Raw genomic sequence first — 20,945 nt, 5'->3', positions numbered from 1 at the left:
CAACCTTGCACATCGCTGCGACGGACATCGCGCTGCCGCAAACGCATGTGAAAGCTGTCAGCGAAAATCGTTCTGCAACGTGCGCGGCAGAACTATCTTTTTCGTCCCAGTCGCGCCATGTGAAACAGCCTGTTCACAGCAGCCGCCATGCAACGCTTTGTTTCCCTACAGACAACGCGCGCTACTCTGGCGCCAAATCGAAGCCATCCTCGCCACACAGTCCGTCTTGCACGGTACTACGCTTCGCACGCTTTCGTCCCACCAATGACGAGAGTGGGCCCCTTCGTCGCGTTCAAATCGTGCCACCAGTGTCAGCAGCGACAACACCCAAGGGAGCGCCACGTCGTAGTTGCTCGCCATCGTCCCTTGTAGGTGCAGTGATCCCCATCACATACGCTGGTACCGTGAACTGACCTCGGCAGCTGACGCCGCGGACGAGCGTAGCCGGTTACGAAGTACGCCGAGGCACGCCGACGCACAAGGCAGGCACGGGCTCTAAAAGTATTGAATATTGTGTTCCGTCACCCCCCCGCCCCCCATTTCCGTGGAGAAGGACTTCGTTTCAGTGCTCAGCAGTAGCACCCAGAACTGACCCAAGTGGTCGAGAAAGTGAGCTTACTGCTATGGTGAATTTCCTTTTATGACGGAAGTGTTCGTGGCCAATAGGTCAGTTGTCAACAGCGTGAAGTTAAACTATGAAGATATTCTTCCTGAAATTCTACTGACAGAGAGTGTGGCGAGCTCCCGCTTTGAATGGGAATATTTTCGTGCAGGTGACATTTCGGTACATTTATATACCGTAGCGTGCTTTTGCAAGTTTAATATGAATGACCAACCCGCCCAAGTTCACACCCCGCGGAAACGTTTCTGTGCATCGGTATCGCTCTCCTTGCTGCAGCACACCGAAGTTCTTTGCACGTTACGAAATAAGCCCCCCCCCCTCCCCCCAGTTGTCATTGTTTGTAAGCTGTGGTTGTAGTGGTCATCAGGCAGAGTCGTCCTCTGCGTTTATTAGAGCTGCACGAGGAAGCAGCTTCAATGTGAGAAGAGCGAGCCTATAATAGTGTGTTCTGAAAGTCGCGGTACACAGCCTGCAGCACCTTCTCTTGTGCGTTGTAAACCCAGACTTGGGCTACTTAGTTACGATGCATGATGTGAACGCGAAACTTGGGAGTAGAACATGGAGGCTTGCTCTCACAGTCGCACGAATGCAGATGCTGAAGGGAAAAGACCCGCAGTGTGCACCACTCTTAGCTGGGCGTTCTCATTTTTGGGAATCCTCCTCTTGTGTGCGCGCTCTGAACAATGGGCGCGGCCCACCTGGCTCCGCTGCTTGATGCTCGGGCGGAAAGACAATGGGCCTGTCAGTCGCCCTTAAGCGCGTCCCGATAAGAGGATGTTTTCCGAAGAGCCCGGCGGCCACTGCGATCAAGCTGTGCGGGCCCGCATGTGCCCGGACCGAATCTCGCGGCTCTATTTGGCTGCTGCAGCGGATCACAGCTTCTTCGCCCATCTTCGGGAAGCGTGTGTGTGGGCCAACTGGTGCCAGAGTGGGAATGGGATCAATCAGATCGGGTTGCTGTGGGTTTTGTTTAGTGAAACATTGTCTAAAGCGAATTCGCGAGAACCGCGCTGGCTCAACTTAGTAGACTTGGCATGATCGGTAGTTTCCGTTATCCGAACTGCAGCCAGTGATGTGCGGATCACCTCGACGGGATTGCAGGTTCACTCTTGACTGCGAAGCGCTGGAGGAAATGTCACATGTTGACTGCCTGCGGAGTCGTCGGGAAGTCGTGCAATGAATGCACGCGCGCTCGTGCAGCTCCGCATGCGTTGTTCGCTTCATGAGCTGTGATATTGCAGTTATGGACCGCGTTATGCTAGAGTTCTCTAACCCCGTGGCCATTTGTTTATATTGTCGCGTAGGAAGGCGCAGACGAAAAGCAATTACAAGTATATTTACAAGAAAATACACCGCACTTGGCCAAGAGGCAACAGCCCGCGCTAGCCCTCCAATCGTCGTCGTCGTCTTCTCACTGCTCGCCTCTTCGTCATTGGAAATACTGTTCCGTAGCACTACCCCCGGCGGCAAAAGTGCCGTCCCGGAGCGACTAAAGGTCGGACTCGGAAGCAGTGTAGTAGGCCTTGAGCCTACTGACATGCACGACATCACTAGATGCCAGAGGAGAGGACGAGGTTGAACCCACAGGAGCAATTTCATACGTCACAGGCGTCACCTGGCGCAGTACGCGGTAGGGCCCTATGTATCGCGAAAGGAGCTTCTCTGAAAGTCCTTCTCTGAATACTGTTCCGTAGCAATATTACGCTGATTTGCATTCTGAGATTGGCATGCTTGGAAATTAGAGTTCACTTTTCACCACAGCGCCACGGGCTTCGTGTCACACACGCATTGTCGGTACGCTGCAGCCATATTTTTGTCACAATATGCCTACTGAAGAATCGTAGTGGAGTGGTTGCATTATTTAATAGCACAGAAGTACAGGACACAAAAGGCGGAACATTCGTCTGTGTCCTGTGCTTTTGCGCCCTATTTGTTGACAAATTTGAGACCGTGCTTCTGGTGTATTTGCTGGCACGGTCCCCGACCGGAGGACGGTGCTCGCAAGTTAAAGGGCGCCACTTGGGGTGCGATCTTGTACGCGTTCCAAAATAGAACGGATGCTCCACCGAGCCACACGTGATTGGTCAATTTGAACCGTGACGAATTCCATGACGTCAATTGTGCGGTGATATCTGCTGTCAATCATTCCGTGTCCTCGGCTATCGGACGAATACAATGGAACGGACCGCCTCCGTTCTATTTTGGAACACGTACAAGATCGCACCCTTAGTGTCTTGTCCGAGAGCCTTCAACGCGTGTACCATCCCTTTGCGCTTCCCTGAGTGAGAGTAAGCGCGGCTCTCGTGCCGCTAAGCATGCCAAATTGGATGCAGAGTCCGCACGAGGGGGCAGCGAGGAGAAAGGCTTCGCGACTGTATCAGTGCAGCGCACCGTGATACAGAGTTGACACGCTGGCTGTCGGCTGGGCACTTGAACTTGGCGACCTTCCACTTGATTTTCTTTCGACCTTCGAGGCGCGGACGGTCGTGGCTTACTTATTAGTGGCGTAGCGTCACTCAACAGTCGACGACCCACACCTAGCGAGACGCTACGCGGCAGTATGGCTGCCTGAGCTACATGATCTCAACCGTGGACGTAGTTTGGCGAGAACCGGGGATTCGATAACTCGCGCTTTCGTTCGCCCATGTTGAGAAGTCTGCATCCTGCGCGACCGCCCCTGTGCGTCATTCGTGCTCGGAAATGCACAAGTTGTTTTTCGCCGTTTGTCCTCCAATTTCGGGGCTCACAGGCGCGGTTTTATATATATATATATATATATAGTCGCCGTTGGCAGTCCTCGTGATGTGCGCGCTGTTTATGCCATCCGTTCAGGTAATGTGAAACGGTGTGGTTGTATAATCGCAAGCCTTCTGCGTGGATCCGCGGTGTCTGCTTTGGCTTAGGTTAGTGCCATTGCGCGGAGGCGAGCGCTTCGGTTACACATAGACGCAGGCACGCCGTCGGGTCATACTCGCTGCAGGGAAATAACTTCTGACGGCTAACCAATTGCCGCCCAGTCGTGATCACGGCGCCTGACTCCTAACGGGCAGCGACTCTGGTAGTACTGAATCCACGCGCTCTCGTGAGCTAAGGGCGATCAAGACAAAATTGGGATGGCTGAATTCACTAGTTTTCGCGACTGTTCAGCATCGTTCATACTTTTTTTTTTTTATAGACCTGTAGATAAGCGTCGGTGACACAGTGCAGCCAATGTGAGCTTGTTCGTAAAAGCGTGCACCCTTGGCAACGGAGGACTGAGGCCGGTTATGTGAGCAGCACAAGAAAGGCAGTGCAAACTGCACGCTTGAATGAAGCCGAGTGAAACCGCGCTATGTTTGTGCAGCTTTGCCTACAGGGAGTAGCGTTTTTTTTTTTTTCGAGAAAAACGTAGCTGGCCCGCTTCTGGCCTCATTGGTTGGGCCGCGCGTCTGCATACAACGGTCCTTGCAGACAGCATCAGTCACCGCTGGAAGCAAGGAGGGGATGTCGTAGCCATTTTTAACGGGATGTCTGCCTCGCTGCACGCGCGCTCTCTGACCCAATTTGTGGCGGCCACTGGCCGGAGTCGACCCCGCTCGCTTGGAGTCTTGACGTCATGGTTTTAATATGCGTGCCTTTGTATGCTGCGCCCTGGAGTCACCCTTTTCAGTCGCGCTGTGTCCACACGAGCGCTTTCGAGTCGATACGCTTTCGTTTCCCACATTTAAGTAAAGATGAGTACAGCTTTGTGCGTGTGTGTGTCGCAGACCTACACCATTGTAGAGCGCAGGGGAGAATCTATGCTGTCTGTCGCAGTCGAGCTCTTCCCATTTTAAACCATTTGCGATGGTCGCTCCAAGTTTTACTGGTTTAGAAACACTCTGAGAGGGCAAGAGCCGCGGCTTGCGTGTCCCCGCTGAGCGAAAGGCATTTGACTTATCCTCCAGAATTCCTGAATCGCCACAGCCAAGTGCTGCACTTCTCTGCATTTGTAAATCGGCCTTCCCATAATGAAGCGCGACTGTGTTGCCTTTGCGTAGGCATACGCATTACAGCGTTGCATGTCGTACCAACACGTATAACGCGAGCAAAGCACAAGCTGAAGACCGTATTGGTCCTCACTATAACTTTTTCATATGAAAGAGCACTGGTGACAGCCTTTTTGTCCGCGCAGCGCGCACACACTGTTCACCCGAATCTGGTGTAAGATTACTCTTGTGTTACGCCATCTTGTCGCCTCAGCGTTTTGTTCGTCATAGACTGGCACTGTGTGGACGCACACGTGCTCTGATCGCCTTGTGCTATTACATTTGCCGCTGTATTCGTTTCGTCAGTCGTACACAGCGCGTATTCATTTTCTTACTGTCGGAGGCCCGAAGGTACACTCTTAAAACGGTTGCACCCTTTGGGGTGTATATTTGTCCCACAACAATAATCGTCATCTGCCTTGCTTGCGTTTCCTTTCCTGAAAACTCGGCGCTCGCTACTTTCCTGTCGAGAATGCTGCGTCACACTGATAAGGCGCATGCCGTTCGTGACTGGAAAGTACCGGGCTCGCAGCGTTAAAGAAAGGAAACGCGGGCAGCACGGATGACGATTATTGTTGTGGGACAAGATACGCCCCAAAGGGTGTAAATTTTTCTAAGAGTGTAGGTGTCAAGTTACAAAATACAACAGCATTTTTGAAGGTCGCATGATTGCGGCAATTATTCCCTCGTAATCACGCGTATGAACTCCTTTGCTATGACTTATGCCAATGTGCGAGTTACTCCATATGTATTCTGGTTTTGTGGTGGGTATTGAGCGCGAGAGCTGACCTCCAAGGGCGCCTGCTGTTTAGCAACGTTGATATCTTGAAGCAACCTTGGGAGCAGGCGTATCAGTTTAAGACTTGAAATCTTGTTTTCTCTTGCAATGCACTTTCGTACATGTGGCCTGCGGTGTAATCGTAGAGCGCACTGTAGTAGTGTCGTAGGAAGTACTTTACTCTATGACATGGCCCTCTGTGTAGTGAACCGAATCGGAACAGAAGAAACCGGAAGTGCAAGAGGTGCAAGCTACGTCTGAACTTGTCGAGCTGCATCGGTGGGCTTTCAGAGTCAAATGCAAAGCAGGGGCGAGACGAGAGTGGCTGCCTCTTCGTGTGAAACTCCTGCTCTCGGTATATACTCGTACGGCAAGCGTCCTGCCGCCTCCACTCGGCTCTGCGCCCCGTTTTGATTTTATTTTTCTCCCACTTGGGGTCGTCGAAGTCGGAACGTTCCTGAGCAACGCAGCTTTCTGCGCGTCCAAATCCTGTAGTGGTGACCGCCCTTCGGGCAATTGATTTGAAGCCGCGTTCGTATAGGCGGAAAGTTTTCATTTTTCCGGGAAGTTGATGTCTTTCACCGACTGTAGGGAGCGCCACCACTCACCCAACATGGCTGTCCATCCGATGACCACCTGCGCAAAGACCGTTGCCTGTGTTGTTTTGGTCTGATTGCCGCCGCTGGCCCATGATAGAATGATTTTGCGTGGCACTGCGCTAACCGTTCAGGAAGCAGCTCACGTTTGAATGCATAATGCCATGGGGTCACGAATGCGCTGCCTCATAATATATAAGGAAAAATCGGTGACACATTGAGCCGAGCACTTCACTTTCGATCGCCTTCGAGCCCGACTGGAAACCAATTTATATCCCAAACAGTTCCCTTCTGCAGCTTTCGCAAACGAACCAGTCGCGATCGACGAATTTGATCTCAGTCGGGCTTGATCGCAATCGTAAGTGCCCGTACGACATCAGATGAGGCACTTCCCATCGCGATAGAGGCAGATCGGTATAGGATTCCTCGATCGCGACTGGTTCTCCTCAACAGCGACCATAAAGAGTATGTATTATACAAACGGAGAATACGAACATTCTTATTTCGCAAATACCCTGTTTGCACGAATGTGAGACTGTCTAAGCGTGATCGAGTAAGGTTAATTCTGGGGTTTTACGTGCCAAAACAGGCTTTCCGATGCGCCGCTTCACAGCCGATTGGCTTTTTGCTCGTTTGTACGAAGGAAAACTGCGACGGCTTCCGACGCCTTTTACGGTGCTGGTTGAGCGTTTCGGCGCAGAGCGCACGCGATTGCTCTTGTACTTTGTTCCCGTTTTTGAAACGTCAAAGTGCAACGGTGATGTTTCAACAGAATCCTTCGTAATTCGCTTTCCGCACGCGCAAGAAGTCACGAAGGACAACGACGACGAAGCACAGCTCGCACGTTATCGCTAGGCAAGTATTCGTTCTATCATCGGATCAAACGAATACTTGCCGCACTTGAGGGCTTTCCGTAGTTGCCATGTGGCGGCGCCACCGTGCCTGAAAGTTGCGATTATGCTTTGACCACGCGCTCCGCTGTTCACGTCTCATTTGACGCTGATAGTACGTGTCGCACGCAGCAGCGGGCCAGTCCAAAGAGTCACCTTCTGCACTTCCTCGGCCCACGCTGGGGTGTGCATTTGCACAGCGCATGAATGCGAAGCACGCATAGCGTCAGCGAGGAGCACTCGCCGGTCTTTGGCTCAGTGGCTCGTGTATGTGCGCCTCGAACGCCGGGCTCAGAATTGAAGGGAATGTTTAGTGCCGCCGGGGCAACCCTGCACGCGGCCCCATCCCGGCACTTTGGCTCTCCCAAACGGCGCCCCTCAGCCGAACTCTTCTAGGCGTGCGCTGTGTTGGCGGCGTTTCGCGTGATGGGGGCCATTGATGCGTCCGTCGTCCCCGCAGCGAGTTTCCTACTTGTCTGCGCCTGTCCCGTCTGCGTTGCGTTTCTCCGCCGCTGCCACTCGGCTTCGCGGCGGCATGTGCCGAGTTCTTGCCCTGAAGCTTTGACCAGCGTTTCCTCGGCTATGAGCTCTTCAATATTGCAGGGCACTAACGTGCCTCTTGCGGCATCCCAGGAATGTTATTGGTTGTGTTCCTTGTGGTATCAAGGTTGGGCTAAAAAATGTTGCTGGGTCTACCTTTGCGGGTAGATTCATTTAGATTTTGCCATCAGGTGGAAAGAGTTGCATATAGCTGGCTGTGCAGTCTGTGTGGTATGCGAGTTATTCCTCCACATAAAAAAAAGCATTCATGGTAAAACAGCCTGTCTGGGATTTGGTGGAAAGAACCGAATTGCTGAGATGTCTACGCCAGTGGAATATGTCTTCTCATTCCCCACAGGGGCGTCTGCGTCGGCAGGCATTTGGTGTGTTGCGACACCACGTACCCGAGCACACGAGGGTTGGGCCCTCCCGCGCCTAACCATGCGCGGCTTAGCCGTGTCCGGGGAAAAGGGGATCCTGGGGTTTGAGCCGACGCCGGGTGTTGGGACATTTAAGGTCCCCAGCGGAGGCAACACACCTCTTTGGCCTCTGCTTCACGTAGATGGCACCCCTGGACTTACTCACCCGGGGGAAATCAGTAGTTGCCTTTTCCTGTATCTCTCTCCCTTCATCTTTCTTTCCATCTTTCCTGTCTTCTCACTTAGGAATTCTTCATCCTCCAGGCAGCTAAGGTTAACCTTGTGTGAAATAACCAACCTTGGTTATATCATATTTAGTTATAGCGGTTGTGTTACAGCTGGCGTTGGCAGGCCTTGTTTATTCACAAGGCCTGTCTGTCACGACCCCTTGTTGGGCTCCACGATGGGCGGCTGGCACCACTGCCGAATTCACTCCAATTTGTATGGCTTCCTCTTCCCCCAGGCTCCCTGATCGCCCTCTTGCAAAAAGAGGGTGCATCGATGAAACCTTCGACTTCTTTACTAAGCCCACTGAAATTTTACCACGTTTCCTCGTCATTCACAGCAAATTTCCCGACTAAAGCCCCTCCATCCACGCGCCATACGCGGCGAAACCGTGTATGGAGGGGCTTCACCCCCGACAAGAGCGTAAGAACAGTATCGCCTTTTGTTGGCGCGAACTCCCTGACTGACACTCTCGGTGCTGGATACAAAGTCACGAAAATGGCCAGTGGTGACATTCTTATTGAAGTCCGTGATAAAGCTCAGTATGAAAATCTGTTAAAACTCGTGTTGTTTGGTGACGCCCAAATTCCTGTAAGCCCTCACCGTTCAATGAATAGTACACGAGGAGTAGTATCATATAGGACCTGCTGGAAGTGACTGAGACAGAGCTCCTAGAAGGTTGGAAAGAGCAGCATGTCACGAATGGGCAGCGAATTAAGATCCGACGAGACAAGGAAATTCCAACAAAACGCCTCATACTTACCTTTTGTACGAGCATGCTCCCTAAACACATCGAAACAGGTTACATCTAAATAAATGTAAGACCGTACATTCCGAACCCTCGACTCTGTTTTCAGGGGGACTTGGCTTTGAAAATCAACTTCCTTATTTCTTCATGGATTTTGATAAAAATTGGCACAAGTGTTTAGAATGTCTCCCTGATGCTTCCATAAAAGTTTCAGTGATATATTGAGAACATTTTATTCAATTTTATTGAGCTGAGTTTTTCTCCCTCTAACTTTTTGGAGAGCCTGGGGAACTTAACGTGATAGAAGGCTTGTTAAGTATCGACTGCATAGCTAAATGCGTGCTGAAGGTCGTGACGTTCTTGCATTTTTTCTTTCGCAGCACTTTTTTTTGGAGTGCCGTATTTTACCTTCGCACCAAGCGCCCTTTCGGGGTGAACGAATAGCCGTATCGTAAACTTACAAAGGGTCAAGATAAGAAAGCGAGAATGTCACGATCTGCACTGTAACCCAAGGAACGGGACAAAAAAAAAAACGGGAGTCAAAATGTTAAACGCCAATAACGAAATCAGCTCCAGAAACTCAGCAGGAAGGCAGGAAAACAATTTTGAGAAAACAGCTCTCGAAGTTTTACCTTCTCCTCAGTTCTCTAAAAGGCACCAAATTTGTAGTCTTTGGGGGTTTTTGATGTGGGGCTTCTTGTACATGTGGCCTCTGGTCTGGCGGGCTCCCCCCCCCCCTCTTCTATATAAAAAAAAGGGGGGGGGCATTCTTTGCTGCTGCTGCGCTACAAAGAGCATGGTGCCTAGATTTCAAATCAAGTTATGTGCAGAACTCTGTGTGGTCATGAATATAGTTCCAGTGTACATTCAGGCAGCCTGTACCCGTAGGCTGCCCGATTGATAGCAATCTTCAATCAGCGAGGCATTTTTTTTTTCTTTTGGTAGAGTTGACCATGTTACTGAATGAGGGCTCTGAGTGTCAGCAGCCTCCCAAGTCATCTTTACTTGAGAATGGCTGTAGCACTTAGGATCAGAGAGCCAGTGATAGATTTGCAGCTGCTTGGTACTTTCCAGAATTGTACTCTTGTATGATCAGTGGCGTAGCAACAGGGGGTCCGGGGGGCCGTGGGACCCGGGTGCAAGGGGCCAAATGAGGTGTGGGGGGGTCATATACGTTAGAAGACACACCTCTTTCCGCCGGCTACAACTGGAGAGGGGGGTGTCAGAAGACCTATGGACCCCGGGTGCCAGACGACCTAGCTACGCCACTGTGTATGATGCCTCAATCACTTTTGCAGCCAGGTGTCTGTGCCAGCCCAAGGGGCCTAGTGAACAGAGCTCATGAGGTTCTCTTTATGAAGGAGTGGTGTGATAGATATTGTTACGAGCTATCGAAACAATATAATAGAGTGAACGAGCAATATGCTTAGTTGCGGATCCGAGGTGCCGATGTGCGAAATGCCTAGCCGCAGATAGTCGCCGACGCGCGATGTGCTTAGTCGCACAGTCCGAGGTGCCGATACGCGAAATGCCTGGTCGCGGGCTCGAGGAGTCGGCCCTCGATGCGCTTATTCGCGCAGTCCGAGGGGCCGACGCGCGATGTGCATGATGTGCCGCGTGTCCGAGGATTGCGTGTACGATGTGCTTCGTCACGAATTCCGAAACGCCCGAGTGCTGAAAGGCTTAGCCGCATGTCCGAGGATTCCGCGCGTGAATCGTGGTCGCGAAGTCCGTGTCTCCAATGTTCGGAATGCTTAGCCGCGAGTCTGAAACGTCCACAAGCATAGTGATCGGCCACGTACTGAGATGTCCGCGTAGCGCCTGTTTTGACATGTCGAGATTACGGCGAGTGGAGACGGAGCGTGGAGGCGAGGTTCAAAGATCCGAGCATACGACGCGAGCGTCGGACCAATGGCTAACCGCGCTGGAGTCACGTGGCGGGCGCGGCCAATCGCAGAGCCCGGCACGACCTTCAATCGTTTGCTTTTTGTACGCTTGTTTCTGTGTGGAGGAGATAGATGAAGCGGCAAATTTGAAGACTGGGAAATGCGCTTTCCAACGAGATCAAGACGCCGGCGCTCAGTCGCGCCGTTCCCGAGATATTGTGGCTTGAAAAATGCTATTCTTTCTTGATTTCTGCGAGATTTTTCGCCACCTTGGCTTATTACACGAATTTTTTAGATCACTTCTAAATGGTTTACAGTGATGATACCGATACCGGGATTGCAGTATCAATAAATAAAAATAAATAAATGATATTTGGTTATCAGATAGAAAAAGGGTGATAGAAATTGAAAATGGGCTTTTCAGAAAAATGATTTTTTCGCAGTTTTTCGCGATGCGAAAGCCGTGTCCCCCCTTAAGTGCCAAAGATTTGGTCACGGCTCTCGGAGCTGCAGGGGCTGTACCACCTGTATGAAGTGCCCATCGCATGAGCACCCTGCAGATAACTGCAACGATCCAGCCCACTGTGCAAACTGTGACGGTGAACACCTGGCATACTCTCGCTCCTGTCCCTCATGGAAAAAAGAAAAAGAAATTGCTACGCTCAAAGTAAAATAACATAAATAACGCTTCTCATTTGTCGGGCCTTCTTTCTCCGACGTGGCACGGCAGGGGGCAGTGCCAAAATAGTTATCAGCAACAAGCAGTGCACCAGACCAGCAGGCTCTAGGACTTCTAGGGCCTCTGTTCACACAGAGAAGCCCAGAACACTTGCGAGCGTACACCACAAGCGGGCATCCAGCGCCTCGGTGGAGGCGATGGATGCATCAGGTATGTCAGCATCTCAGACGCCGAAGGATCGGCGCAGCTCTCAGGAGCGTGCCAAAAAAGACAAACTCTGTATCACGGGGCCCTGAAAGAGTGGGCTAACATAATTTTTCTCTCTTGAACACGCATCACAAAACACTTTCACTATAGATACACAAATACTATATTGGAATGTCAGGGGTCTTCTTCACAATCTCGATGATGTTAAAGAACTCCTACATGAACGTAATCCAAGGTTGCTGTGTGTTCAAGAGACTCATCTGAAATGGTCACACACTTTCTTCCTCACTGCGCCATCTTCAGAAGAGACTGTGACGAGGCTACTGCGTCGTGCGGTGGTGTAGCAATTGTTGGAGACAAGTCTATAGCTTGTCGTCATGTAGCCTTACAGACGCCCCTTGAAGCAGTGTCAGTGCGGGGAGTTTTTTAATAAGTTGGTTACTGTTTGCTCCATATACATACCCCCAAACTATTGCCTTCAAAAAACAGATTTCTATACTCGTGAATCAGCTTCCGGAACCCTACATACTCGTGGGTGATTTTAATGCCCACAACACCTTGGGGAGATTCCCGTTGCGATGCGATAGGTCAGCCGATAAAACATTTTCTTCTGACATCTTGTGCATGCCTATTTAATAAGAAGGAGCCGACATATTACATTGTACAACACAACTCATGTTCATCGATATACTTTGCAATTGGTACTGCTTCTCTTCTGCCTGACCTGGAATGGAATGTCATCAACATTCCTTTTAAAGGTGACCACTTCGCTGTAACTTTAAACCTAATAATTCGGCATGACAACCCTCCCAATATTCTTCGATGGAAAGTAGCATTAGCTGACTGGCAGCATTTTAAAGAATCAACTCGTATATCACCCGATTTTATAAACAATTTTAGTATAGATGATGCTGTCGCATATTCTACTGCATTTATTATTGATGCTGCTGCAAAGTTCATATCGCAAACGAATGGTGGTTCATTTAAGAGACGTGTTCCCTGGTGGAATGAAGACTTTAGAAATGCACCAAAGAGGCAGAATAAAGCATGGGGCATATTGTGTAGATCACCGAATACAGAAAATCTTTTATTTTAAACACTCGTAAAATCATAGGGAAGGCGGATACGACGTCAGGCGAAGAGAGAAAGCTGGGTGAGGTTCCTTTCAGGTATAAGTTCATACACACAGAGGCAAGTTTGGAATGGCCTAAGAAGGCTAAAAGAGCAGCAAATAAATCTGTTGCCTCTGGTGAACGACCAAGGGAGTACCTTAGAAGAGCAGGCAGACTCCTTAGGGAAGCACTTTGAACTCAAGCTCAATCCACTACTCAGAATCCTTCATGAAGTACAGACAAATAGAAAAATGTACGGCATTTGAGCTTAAATCCCCACAAAACGCGCCATATAACAGTCCTTTCAGTATTGCCGAAACGAGAGCTGCCTTGATCGCATGCAAGAGCTCTGCACAGGGACCTGATAGAATAATGCACAACATGATTAAGAACGTACACACTGATACACAACTGACACTACTTGCACTTCTCGACACTATTTGGGCTGCCGGATATCCTTCCCCCGCATGGAAAGAAGCAATTGTGGTCTGTTTTGAAGCAAGGTCAAGATTCTCGGCGGCGGCAAGCTACCGCCCAGTAGCTCTCACGAGTTGCCTTTGTAAGCTGTTTGAGAAAACCATTAACTGGTGACTGATACGTTTCTTTGAATTGAACAAAATACTTTAGCCCTATCAGTGTGGCTTCAGAGAGGGTCGGTCTGCAACTGATCATCTTGTGCACATTAAGGGAAATATCCAGGATGCGTTTGTGCATAAAGTTTTTCTTATCGGTATTCCTCGATATGGAGAAGGCGTATGACACAACGTGGCGTTATAGGATCTTGCGAGACTTATCAGGAATGGGCATCCATGGAAATATGCTAAATATTGGGGAAGCTATTTGTCCAATCTCACCTTCTGTGTGAAAATCGGCAACGTATTGTCACGTTAATATATACAAGAAATTGGTGTACCTCAGGGAGGTGTGCTCAGCTGCACTCTTTATCATTAAGATGAACACACTCCATGCTTCATTACCACCAGCTAATTTATTCCGTCTACGTAGACGACATGCAAATAGGTTTCAAATCCTGTAACCTTGCAGTGTTAGAGAAGTATAGTAGGGCTTGAACTAGATATCTAAGTGGGCAGATGAAAATATGTTTAAAGTTAAACACCACAAAAGTTCATGTGTTCTTTTCGCAAAAAGGACATAGTTCCAGATTCAAGTTTACAACTGTATGGATAAAAATACCTGTGCACAAAGAACACAAGTATTTAGGCATAATGCTGGATGCGAGACTGACTTTCATACAACACAAAATATCTCAAGGCAAAATGCTTGAAAACAATGAACCTACCGAAAATTTTATCACACACAACATGGGGCAGTGACCGAAAGTGTTTAATGCACCTCTACAGGAGCGTCGTCCGATCACGACTGGATTACAGTGCCGTGCCATATCACTCTGCCACGCCAAGGGTGTTAATGATGCTAGATCCCGTACACCATCTAGGTCATGGCCTGGCCTGGCCACTGGTGCCTTCAGAACAAATCCTCTTGAAAGTCTATACGCAGAATCAAATGAGTGGTCATTTAATCTGCAGAGAACATACACTAGCTTCACATACATTCCAAATGTTTACTGCAACTGCGGACAACACCCTTGTTATACTACAGTTGATGATATTGTGTATGCTACACTTTTCCACAATCGACTGCGAGGCAGCCTTTCTCACTGTGTGTGAGGGAGCTGAGTGAAGAAATGGACGTCCCACTTCTCGAACATTGCCTAATGCCTCCAGCCAAGCAGCTACCGCTTTGGGAGTGGCAGTTGATAGAACGTGATACACCCTTTGTAAAAGTTACAAAATACGCACCAGAGCTCGAAATTCGAATGCATTTCCATGAACTCCAATCAAAGTACTCTTCTGAATTCTACACCAATGCATCACTCGCATGCTGACTGACGTCTTACGCGGCTGTTGGTCCCTCTTTATCTGAATCGGGTGTATTGAACCCCCATACAAGTATCTTTACTCCAGAAGCCTACGCAGTACTGTCTGCGGTAAACACACCAAGAAATGAAAACTAGAGAATGCAACAATATTCACGGACTCGTTAAATGTTGTAAAAGCGCTAATGTCCTTAAGGAAAAACAAAAATCCTGTTTTCATTGAGTTTTACTCTTACTTATGCACTATTTATTCATCTCATAGACATGTAGAGCTGTATGCGTGAGTATGCATGAGTGCGAGCACTCATTGTGTCCAGATGTCGATACAAGTATTTCGATTTTGGAGAATGTCTTTCGAACAAGGACAACATAAGGCCAAACACTAACATTGTAAAGTTCTGGACATGCTCATTGCTGACGAAACATTTGATCTTGGTGTATTTGTTGAGTACACGAAGATATGTGTTGTTAGTCTGAAATGTGTTGGCATTTCTTAAAATGTGTGCAACTTTGCGGTCTTCTTGCAGGAGGACGCTAACAGACGATGGCTGAGACCAAGGCTCAGACCAATGGCCTCTCGGAGGGCCAGGCCAAGGCTGAGAGGTACGACCCTGACGACCCTGAGGCACAGCGACAAATGTGGAGGCCCCCAGACATAGAGCAAGACATGAAAGAAATGGAGCGCCGAAAGCGTGTGGAGATGATCATGAATAGGTATGCCACACTAATACACATAGCTTTGTTCTTGACTGGCTCTGTTTTTAGTCACGGCTACAGCTGTGTTGTTTCCAATTTCTAGCAGGTCCTTCACTTCCCCTTGCAGTGTGCATCCATAAACCAATGCTAGTGGTTGTGTGGCTGTTTTAAAAAAAAAAGAAGTACCAGGATTCTTCTGAGGCACTGCTTTACAAGAAAGCTGCTGCATGTTAGCTTGCTTTTTATTCAGTATAATTTGGCATCTGTTCTTGCATTATTTATTTGGTAAACAGGCTGTGGAAGGATTTTAAAGGATTTTATCCAGGGCACTTAGCATCTATGCTACGCTCCTGGCAGCATAGCTTGATGGGGATTCATCTGGTAGACTTGACATGCAACACTAGGTTGACATACAAGAGGATGCAAACGGGAGCAGCTGTTAACTAAATTGTTAAATAAAATGGCATGTTTTATTAAGTGTGTTTAACTAGATGTGTCAAAACCTTTGTGAACATGTACAATAATGCTCTATTTTAAAGCTATTTGAAAACATGAAATTGCTAGTAAAATGTGGATCAACTCTTGCTTCTGTTACATGACAGAAGTATAATACACTCGGTAATACGTGGACCTCAAAAGCAGACATTTGCCTAAACATGCCTGTATTGCCTAAATGATATTTAATGTACCCTGCTTCACTTTTCCAAATTCTCTATGAAGCACTTTTTTCAAGTACCACAATTTTTACTTGAATAAACATAAAAGAAAGCTGTGTGTCTTTGTGGCTTAACGTGTGAGCATTGGACAGCTCCTGCACATACATGCGCCACATGGCAAAAAAAATCTGTTATTTGCACAAACTTAAAACTGTACTTGGGTATCTGTGATATAATAGTTGTGAACATTGCTGAGAACATGCTTTAATGAAAAGAAAAGCCATCTGGGTGGCAGACTTCAAACTGCTGTGGCTGTCATGCTCTTAGGGATATTGCAAAAGAATTGATGTCATCATTTGGAATGCTTGTGCAGAGCACATTAGAAACTTGCTCCTTCTTTGAACGGCACTTCACCTGCTTGTTTGATGTTGTTGACAAAGGTTGTGATTAAGCGGTGTTACAGGTGTGTGACTAATTCTGTGGGCAACTGAGCTGGCACTTTGTAGTACTTGTTTGTGAGTTCATGTGGCAAGTTGTGAGGCTGTGATTACCAGCTGAAATCGCTGCTGTGTTGCTCTCGGCTAGTGTCATTTAATCTTTTGGCACTCATTTTGAAGTAAAGCCAAGACTGGTTGCACTGTTGAAAGGCAGCTGCAAGGAAATTTCACCTTTGCTAAGGTGGTTATAATCAGTAGTTAGTAGTGTTGCAGCAAATGTGGCAAAGCTACAAGGCTGCTGATTGTCTAATTTTCTTAACTGCTTTAAATAGCTCATAAGTGCACCTGTTGGTCAGTGGATATGATGCAAATCCCAGACCATAGCCTCGGAGTTTTTCAGTGCACATCAGATCTTAATGAATCATGCTGAGGAGGCATGCTTGTTCTCGATGCTCCACGTTCTACGTCATTTTGAATGAGCGGTAATGGAGGCATTTTGAAAATGTATCAGAATTGTCTTTTGTGAGCTTTTCATGATGCCAGTGCTTGTACTCCAAACAAAATTTTGCATGGAGCCTGCCCAGTGTCTATACCAATTGCAAGGAGACCTGGCACACAGTTCAAATTTGATTTTGAATGTTAACATAGACAGCACTACTTCAGATTTTGGCACGCCGAACGTAATCCGAATGCAGTTGTGCTCAGCGAGCCATTGTGCGCTTAGCCAGTGCACTCATCGCAGCACCCCACGGTTTCTGTGGCATGGTATTTGTTGTAGCAAGTTTCAAAATTGTGGACTAGCACGAAAGATTGGCCTAGTCACAATATTTTTGTATCCTTGATAACATTTTTTTAATGAGCATGTTATCTAGAAGTTTAGTACAGCTCTCCATCAGTAGCAGCCTATTTCATGTCCACAGCACGATGAAGGCTTCTTCCTGCTACCTCCGATTATTTTTATCCTATCTCGGCTTGCTCCATTATATTCTTGCAAATTTTCTGAGCTCATCACACCACATGATGCTGCGTTGTTCTTATCTACATTTCATTTGGCAAAAAATTTCATTCAATAGACCACTGGTAATAACCACCCATGCATAACCTGCACAGCTCCATTTCTTCCTCATATCAACTATAGAATATCAGCTACACTTCGCTCTCTAATCCATACCACCACCCTTCTGTCACATAATGTTATGCCTGTTTTTTGTTCCATTGCTTGGTGCTTAGTGTGTATTCATTTTACAAGTATCAGCCCAGTAGGTTATTACAACTGCACTGACTGTACACTTTTCTTTTCATAGATATCAGTAAGCTGATGGTCACAACTTGAGAGTGCTATCATGCGTGCTCCAACTCATGTTTCTGGACATTTTCTTTTCATTATCTGGGTCCGCTGTGACTACTTGGCCTAGATAAATGTATTCTTGCATAGCTTCAAGAGACCAACCAACAATCGCAAACTGTTGTTCTCTTGCCAATTTATTGAATCTTACCTTAGCCTTTTTTATCATAACCCTAAATGCCCTTAGACTTTCCTGGGTAATGTCTTCATTAAATTGGGGTACGTCGCCTCTAGAGTTGAACGGGACAGTGTCATCTGCAAAACCACAGGTTGCTGATACTTACAGTTAATCCTCTTAGCTAATCCTTCCCAATCTAACATTTTGAATACTTCTTCCAAGCCTGCAGAGAATGTTATTAGAGGAGGTATGGCTACTTGCCTAACATCCTAATTGTTACTTTTCTAGGCCGATGCGAGGCGAATTATCAACTCTTCATGAAAGTTTGTGCGCAAGGCTGGCTTGACTGGCAGGTTATGAAAGTCTAGTTTCTTTTACACTTCTTTGTTTATATTATAAACCCCCATCATTAACCCTCACCCCTGTTTAGACCACTGAGCCATCCTTTTCTCTAATGTTCATTCTCTGTCTGCTCTTGTGAAGAAATATAGTAGCTGTAGAATCTCTCTAGATTTTAACATACGCATGTTCTGCTGCTTGTTTATGCAATGGCTTTATGACTGCTGGTATTTCCACTGAATGGAATACCTTATTGTTGTTTTTGAAATCCACAAATGTTGATGTTCACATTTCCTGAGAGTGTCTTTCTTTTCGATGCTCACAAGGGTTTACTGAGAGCATAGTAAACTAATCGTGGGGCACCTTTTTGTACCTGATTCATGCTAGCTGTCATGGTGAAGTTTTCATGCACCTTAATTTCTTGCCTTCATTAGGTGAGTACAAAGTGCTTAGCAAATGTAATTTGGTGTCAACCAGCCTGTCATCATCAGGCGGCACACGAAAGGGCCAGGCCTATGTACCTCATTAGGTATGCCGAAGTCGCCTTTAAGCTTTTACACAATTAGTTATAGAATTATTGTGCTAAAAAATTGTTTAATGACTAAAGCAGTATGTTCTACGGCATTCTTTGGTTTCTCATTGGAACGCATTGTGCCAGCACGCTCAATGCCAACTGGTATGGGCAAAACTTAGAATAAAGTCTGTACAATCCAGTATTAAGCCTTTCTGCAATAAGCAATTTTGAAGCCCAATGCTTGCATTGTGGCAACATTTGCTGTGGTTATAAAAATGTTCATTTGAAGCATGTTAGCCATCAAAATATGCAAAATATTTCGGCTGTAAAACATGTACACTTTGTTCTGACAAAATTATTTTGTGAATACTTTGGCCGCAACTGTGGTTGCATAAAGTGGACCAGCAGTCTTGTCATAAGTTAGAGCATTGGCTCATAGGAAGCGCAGCAGCAGGTACATTTACTACCAGCTGCTGTTTGCAGGTGGTGGAAATATGTTTATGGGAGTCTTAAACCTTAGACAAACAACTGGGGCTTATCCAGCCTTTTGGTAAGAAACATTACTCCCTTTTGTTTACTGAGCTTCCAGCCTTTACTCAAAGAGCTCAGTCCAAAACCTTATACAAGTCTGCATGTTTATACCAGCCTTATGGTTGCCTATTCAACTGACATCGTAATCATTATGTGTGCTGGGACTCATAACTTACATTCTGTACTGCTTGTTCTCGTGCAGCCAACTGTTCCGGGAGGAGCTTGAGCGCATCATTGAGTCACAATTGTCAGAGGGCTACACACCGTCCAACATGGCAGCATTGCAGCAGGTGACGGAACTCTTGCTGCCACATGCGACAAAGCAGTCAACAATTCGAGGTGGCCGTTGCTTGGTTCCTATCAATGACGTTCGTGGAATCGATGGCCTGCGCTACTCAAAAGGAGAAAAGCTGCTGCGTTGCAAGCTTGCTTCTCTTTGTCGCCTGTTAGATGCATACGGATGGACCACGACAGCCTTCAACCACATCACGGTATGTATAAACTGTCGTGTAATCTGCCTCTGTTGTTTCTGCTCCTCTTGCTAGGAACACGAGTAGGAATTCCCAATATGAATAGCAGGATGAAAATTTCTTGCCTTAAAATGTGTGAATCAATAGGCTTCACCTCTGTGTCAACCTTCACCTCTGTGTCAACCAGCAAGTGAACCTGCTTCAAAGCGTCCCTGCAGGACTGTGAAATTAGAAGTGTAGTTTCTGGCAAAGATAGCCATTCATCCCTTCTGCCATGGGGCGGTGCCCACAACTTCCCACTCTCTACTTGTCACTGTGGTGCAGTTTTTCATTTTGGATATTGATGTAAACACTACTTTCAGTTTTAGCTCATACCACTTGCTAAATTCAAAGGCTGTCTGTTAACTTTCAGTTGATTCACCGTAGAGTTTATGTCCTTCCATGGCAAGCACTATTGCCCTAGCTGTGGTGTTCAAACTTTTTGCATGTGTGGGCTTTTGCCCATGGCTGACTTGCGTAGTATGCCATGCCTGTGGCTTTGCGAGCTCAGTCATGGTGTTTACACGAAGATGGACCCTGCTTTGCCACTATAGCTAAAGTGTTTCACCAAGCTGCAAGAAGTATCAGCCACAAATGTAAATGCCCTTCTGCTGCTGAGACGCTAGTAGTTCGATGCATTCTAGGCAGGCTTGCCTAAACTATGTCTTGGAGTAACTGATTCGGTGCATTTGTCTCACTGTCACTCCCTTAGCAGCCAACAGCTAACTGTATTATGGTGCCGCAGTTCCCTGTTGACTTCGAGCAAGGCGGTTTGTGAAGCGCATTCCACACACCTTCAAATATAGCGAGCAAGGAAAACACTCCTCACATCAGTCTTAGAATGACTGAAGTAATAGAACCATGACAGTTGCTTGCGTTCAGGTGAGTCTAGGTGTGCACAAATTCTATGTACAAAGCCAGACTTGCTACACCATGTAGAGACAATCTGCGGCAGATGTCAGGAAAACTTGAGCAGTGGCACAATCTTGTGCTGTCGAGAAACTAGCACAACTCGAGCTGATGATCGCTGCTGAATACTGAAAGTGCAAAATGGAATTTTATTGTAGAAACTTAAGACGGCAGTGAAATTTTATCTTTAAATACCGTATTTACTCAATTCTAAGCACCCTCTTTTTTTCACGATCGAGATGCCTAAAGTGAGGGGTGCTTAGAGTTGAAAAGTCTAGAATGACC

General features: G+C 47.4%; 1 protein-coding gene across 12 annotated transcripts in view; it reads left to right on the top strand.

Moving 5' to 3' along the window:
• The window catches only part of hts (adducin 1-like protein hts), a 176,146-nt gene that overhangs the window by 52,669 nt on the left and 102,532 nt on the right, over positions 1 to 20,945 (top strand). For all 12 annotated transcript variants that reach the window (XR_011511176.1, XM_065433197.1, XM_065433199.1 and 9 more), the window contains exons 2-3: positions 15,134 to 15,320; positions 19,445 to 19,733. Coding sequence is in view for 11 of the 12 variants with exons in the window: in XM_065433197.1 (XP_065289269.1) it covers positions 15,151 to 15,320; positions 19,445 to 19,733 (459 nt within the window). In the remaining variant the exon portion in view is untranslated. The remainder of the gene's footprint in view (positions 1 to 15,133; positions 15,321 to 19,444; positions 19,734 to 20,945) is intronic.

The sequence above is a fragment of the Dermacentor albipictus genome, chromosome 1 (genome assembly GCF_038994185.2).
Source record: "Dermacentor albipictus isolate Rhodes 1998 colony chromosome 1, USDA_Dalb.pri_finalv2, whole genome shotgun sequence".
NCBI lineage: Eukaryota > Metazoa > Arthropoda > Arachnida > Ixodida > Ixodidae > Dermacentor > Dermacentor albipictus.
This window is presented reverse-complemented; position numbering and strand designations above follow the sequence as displayed.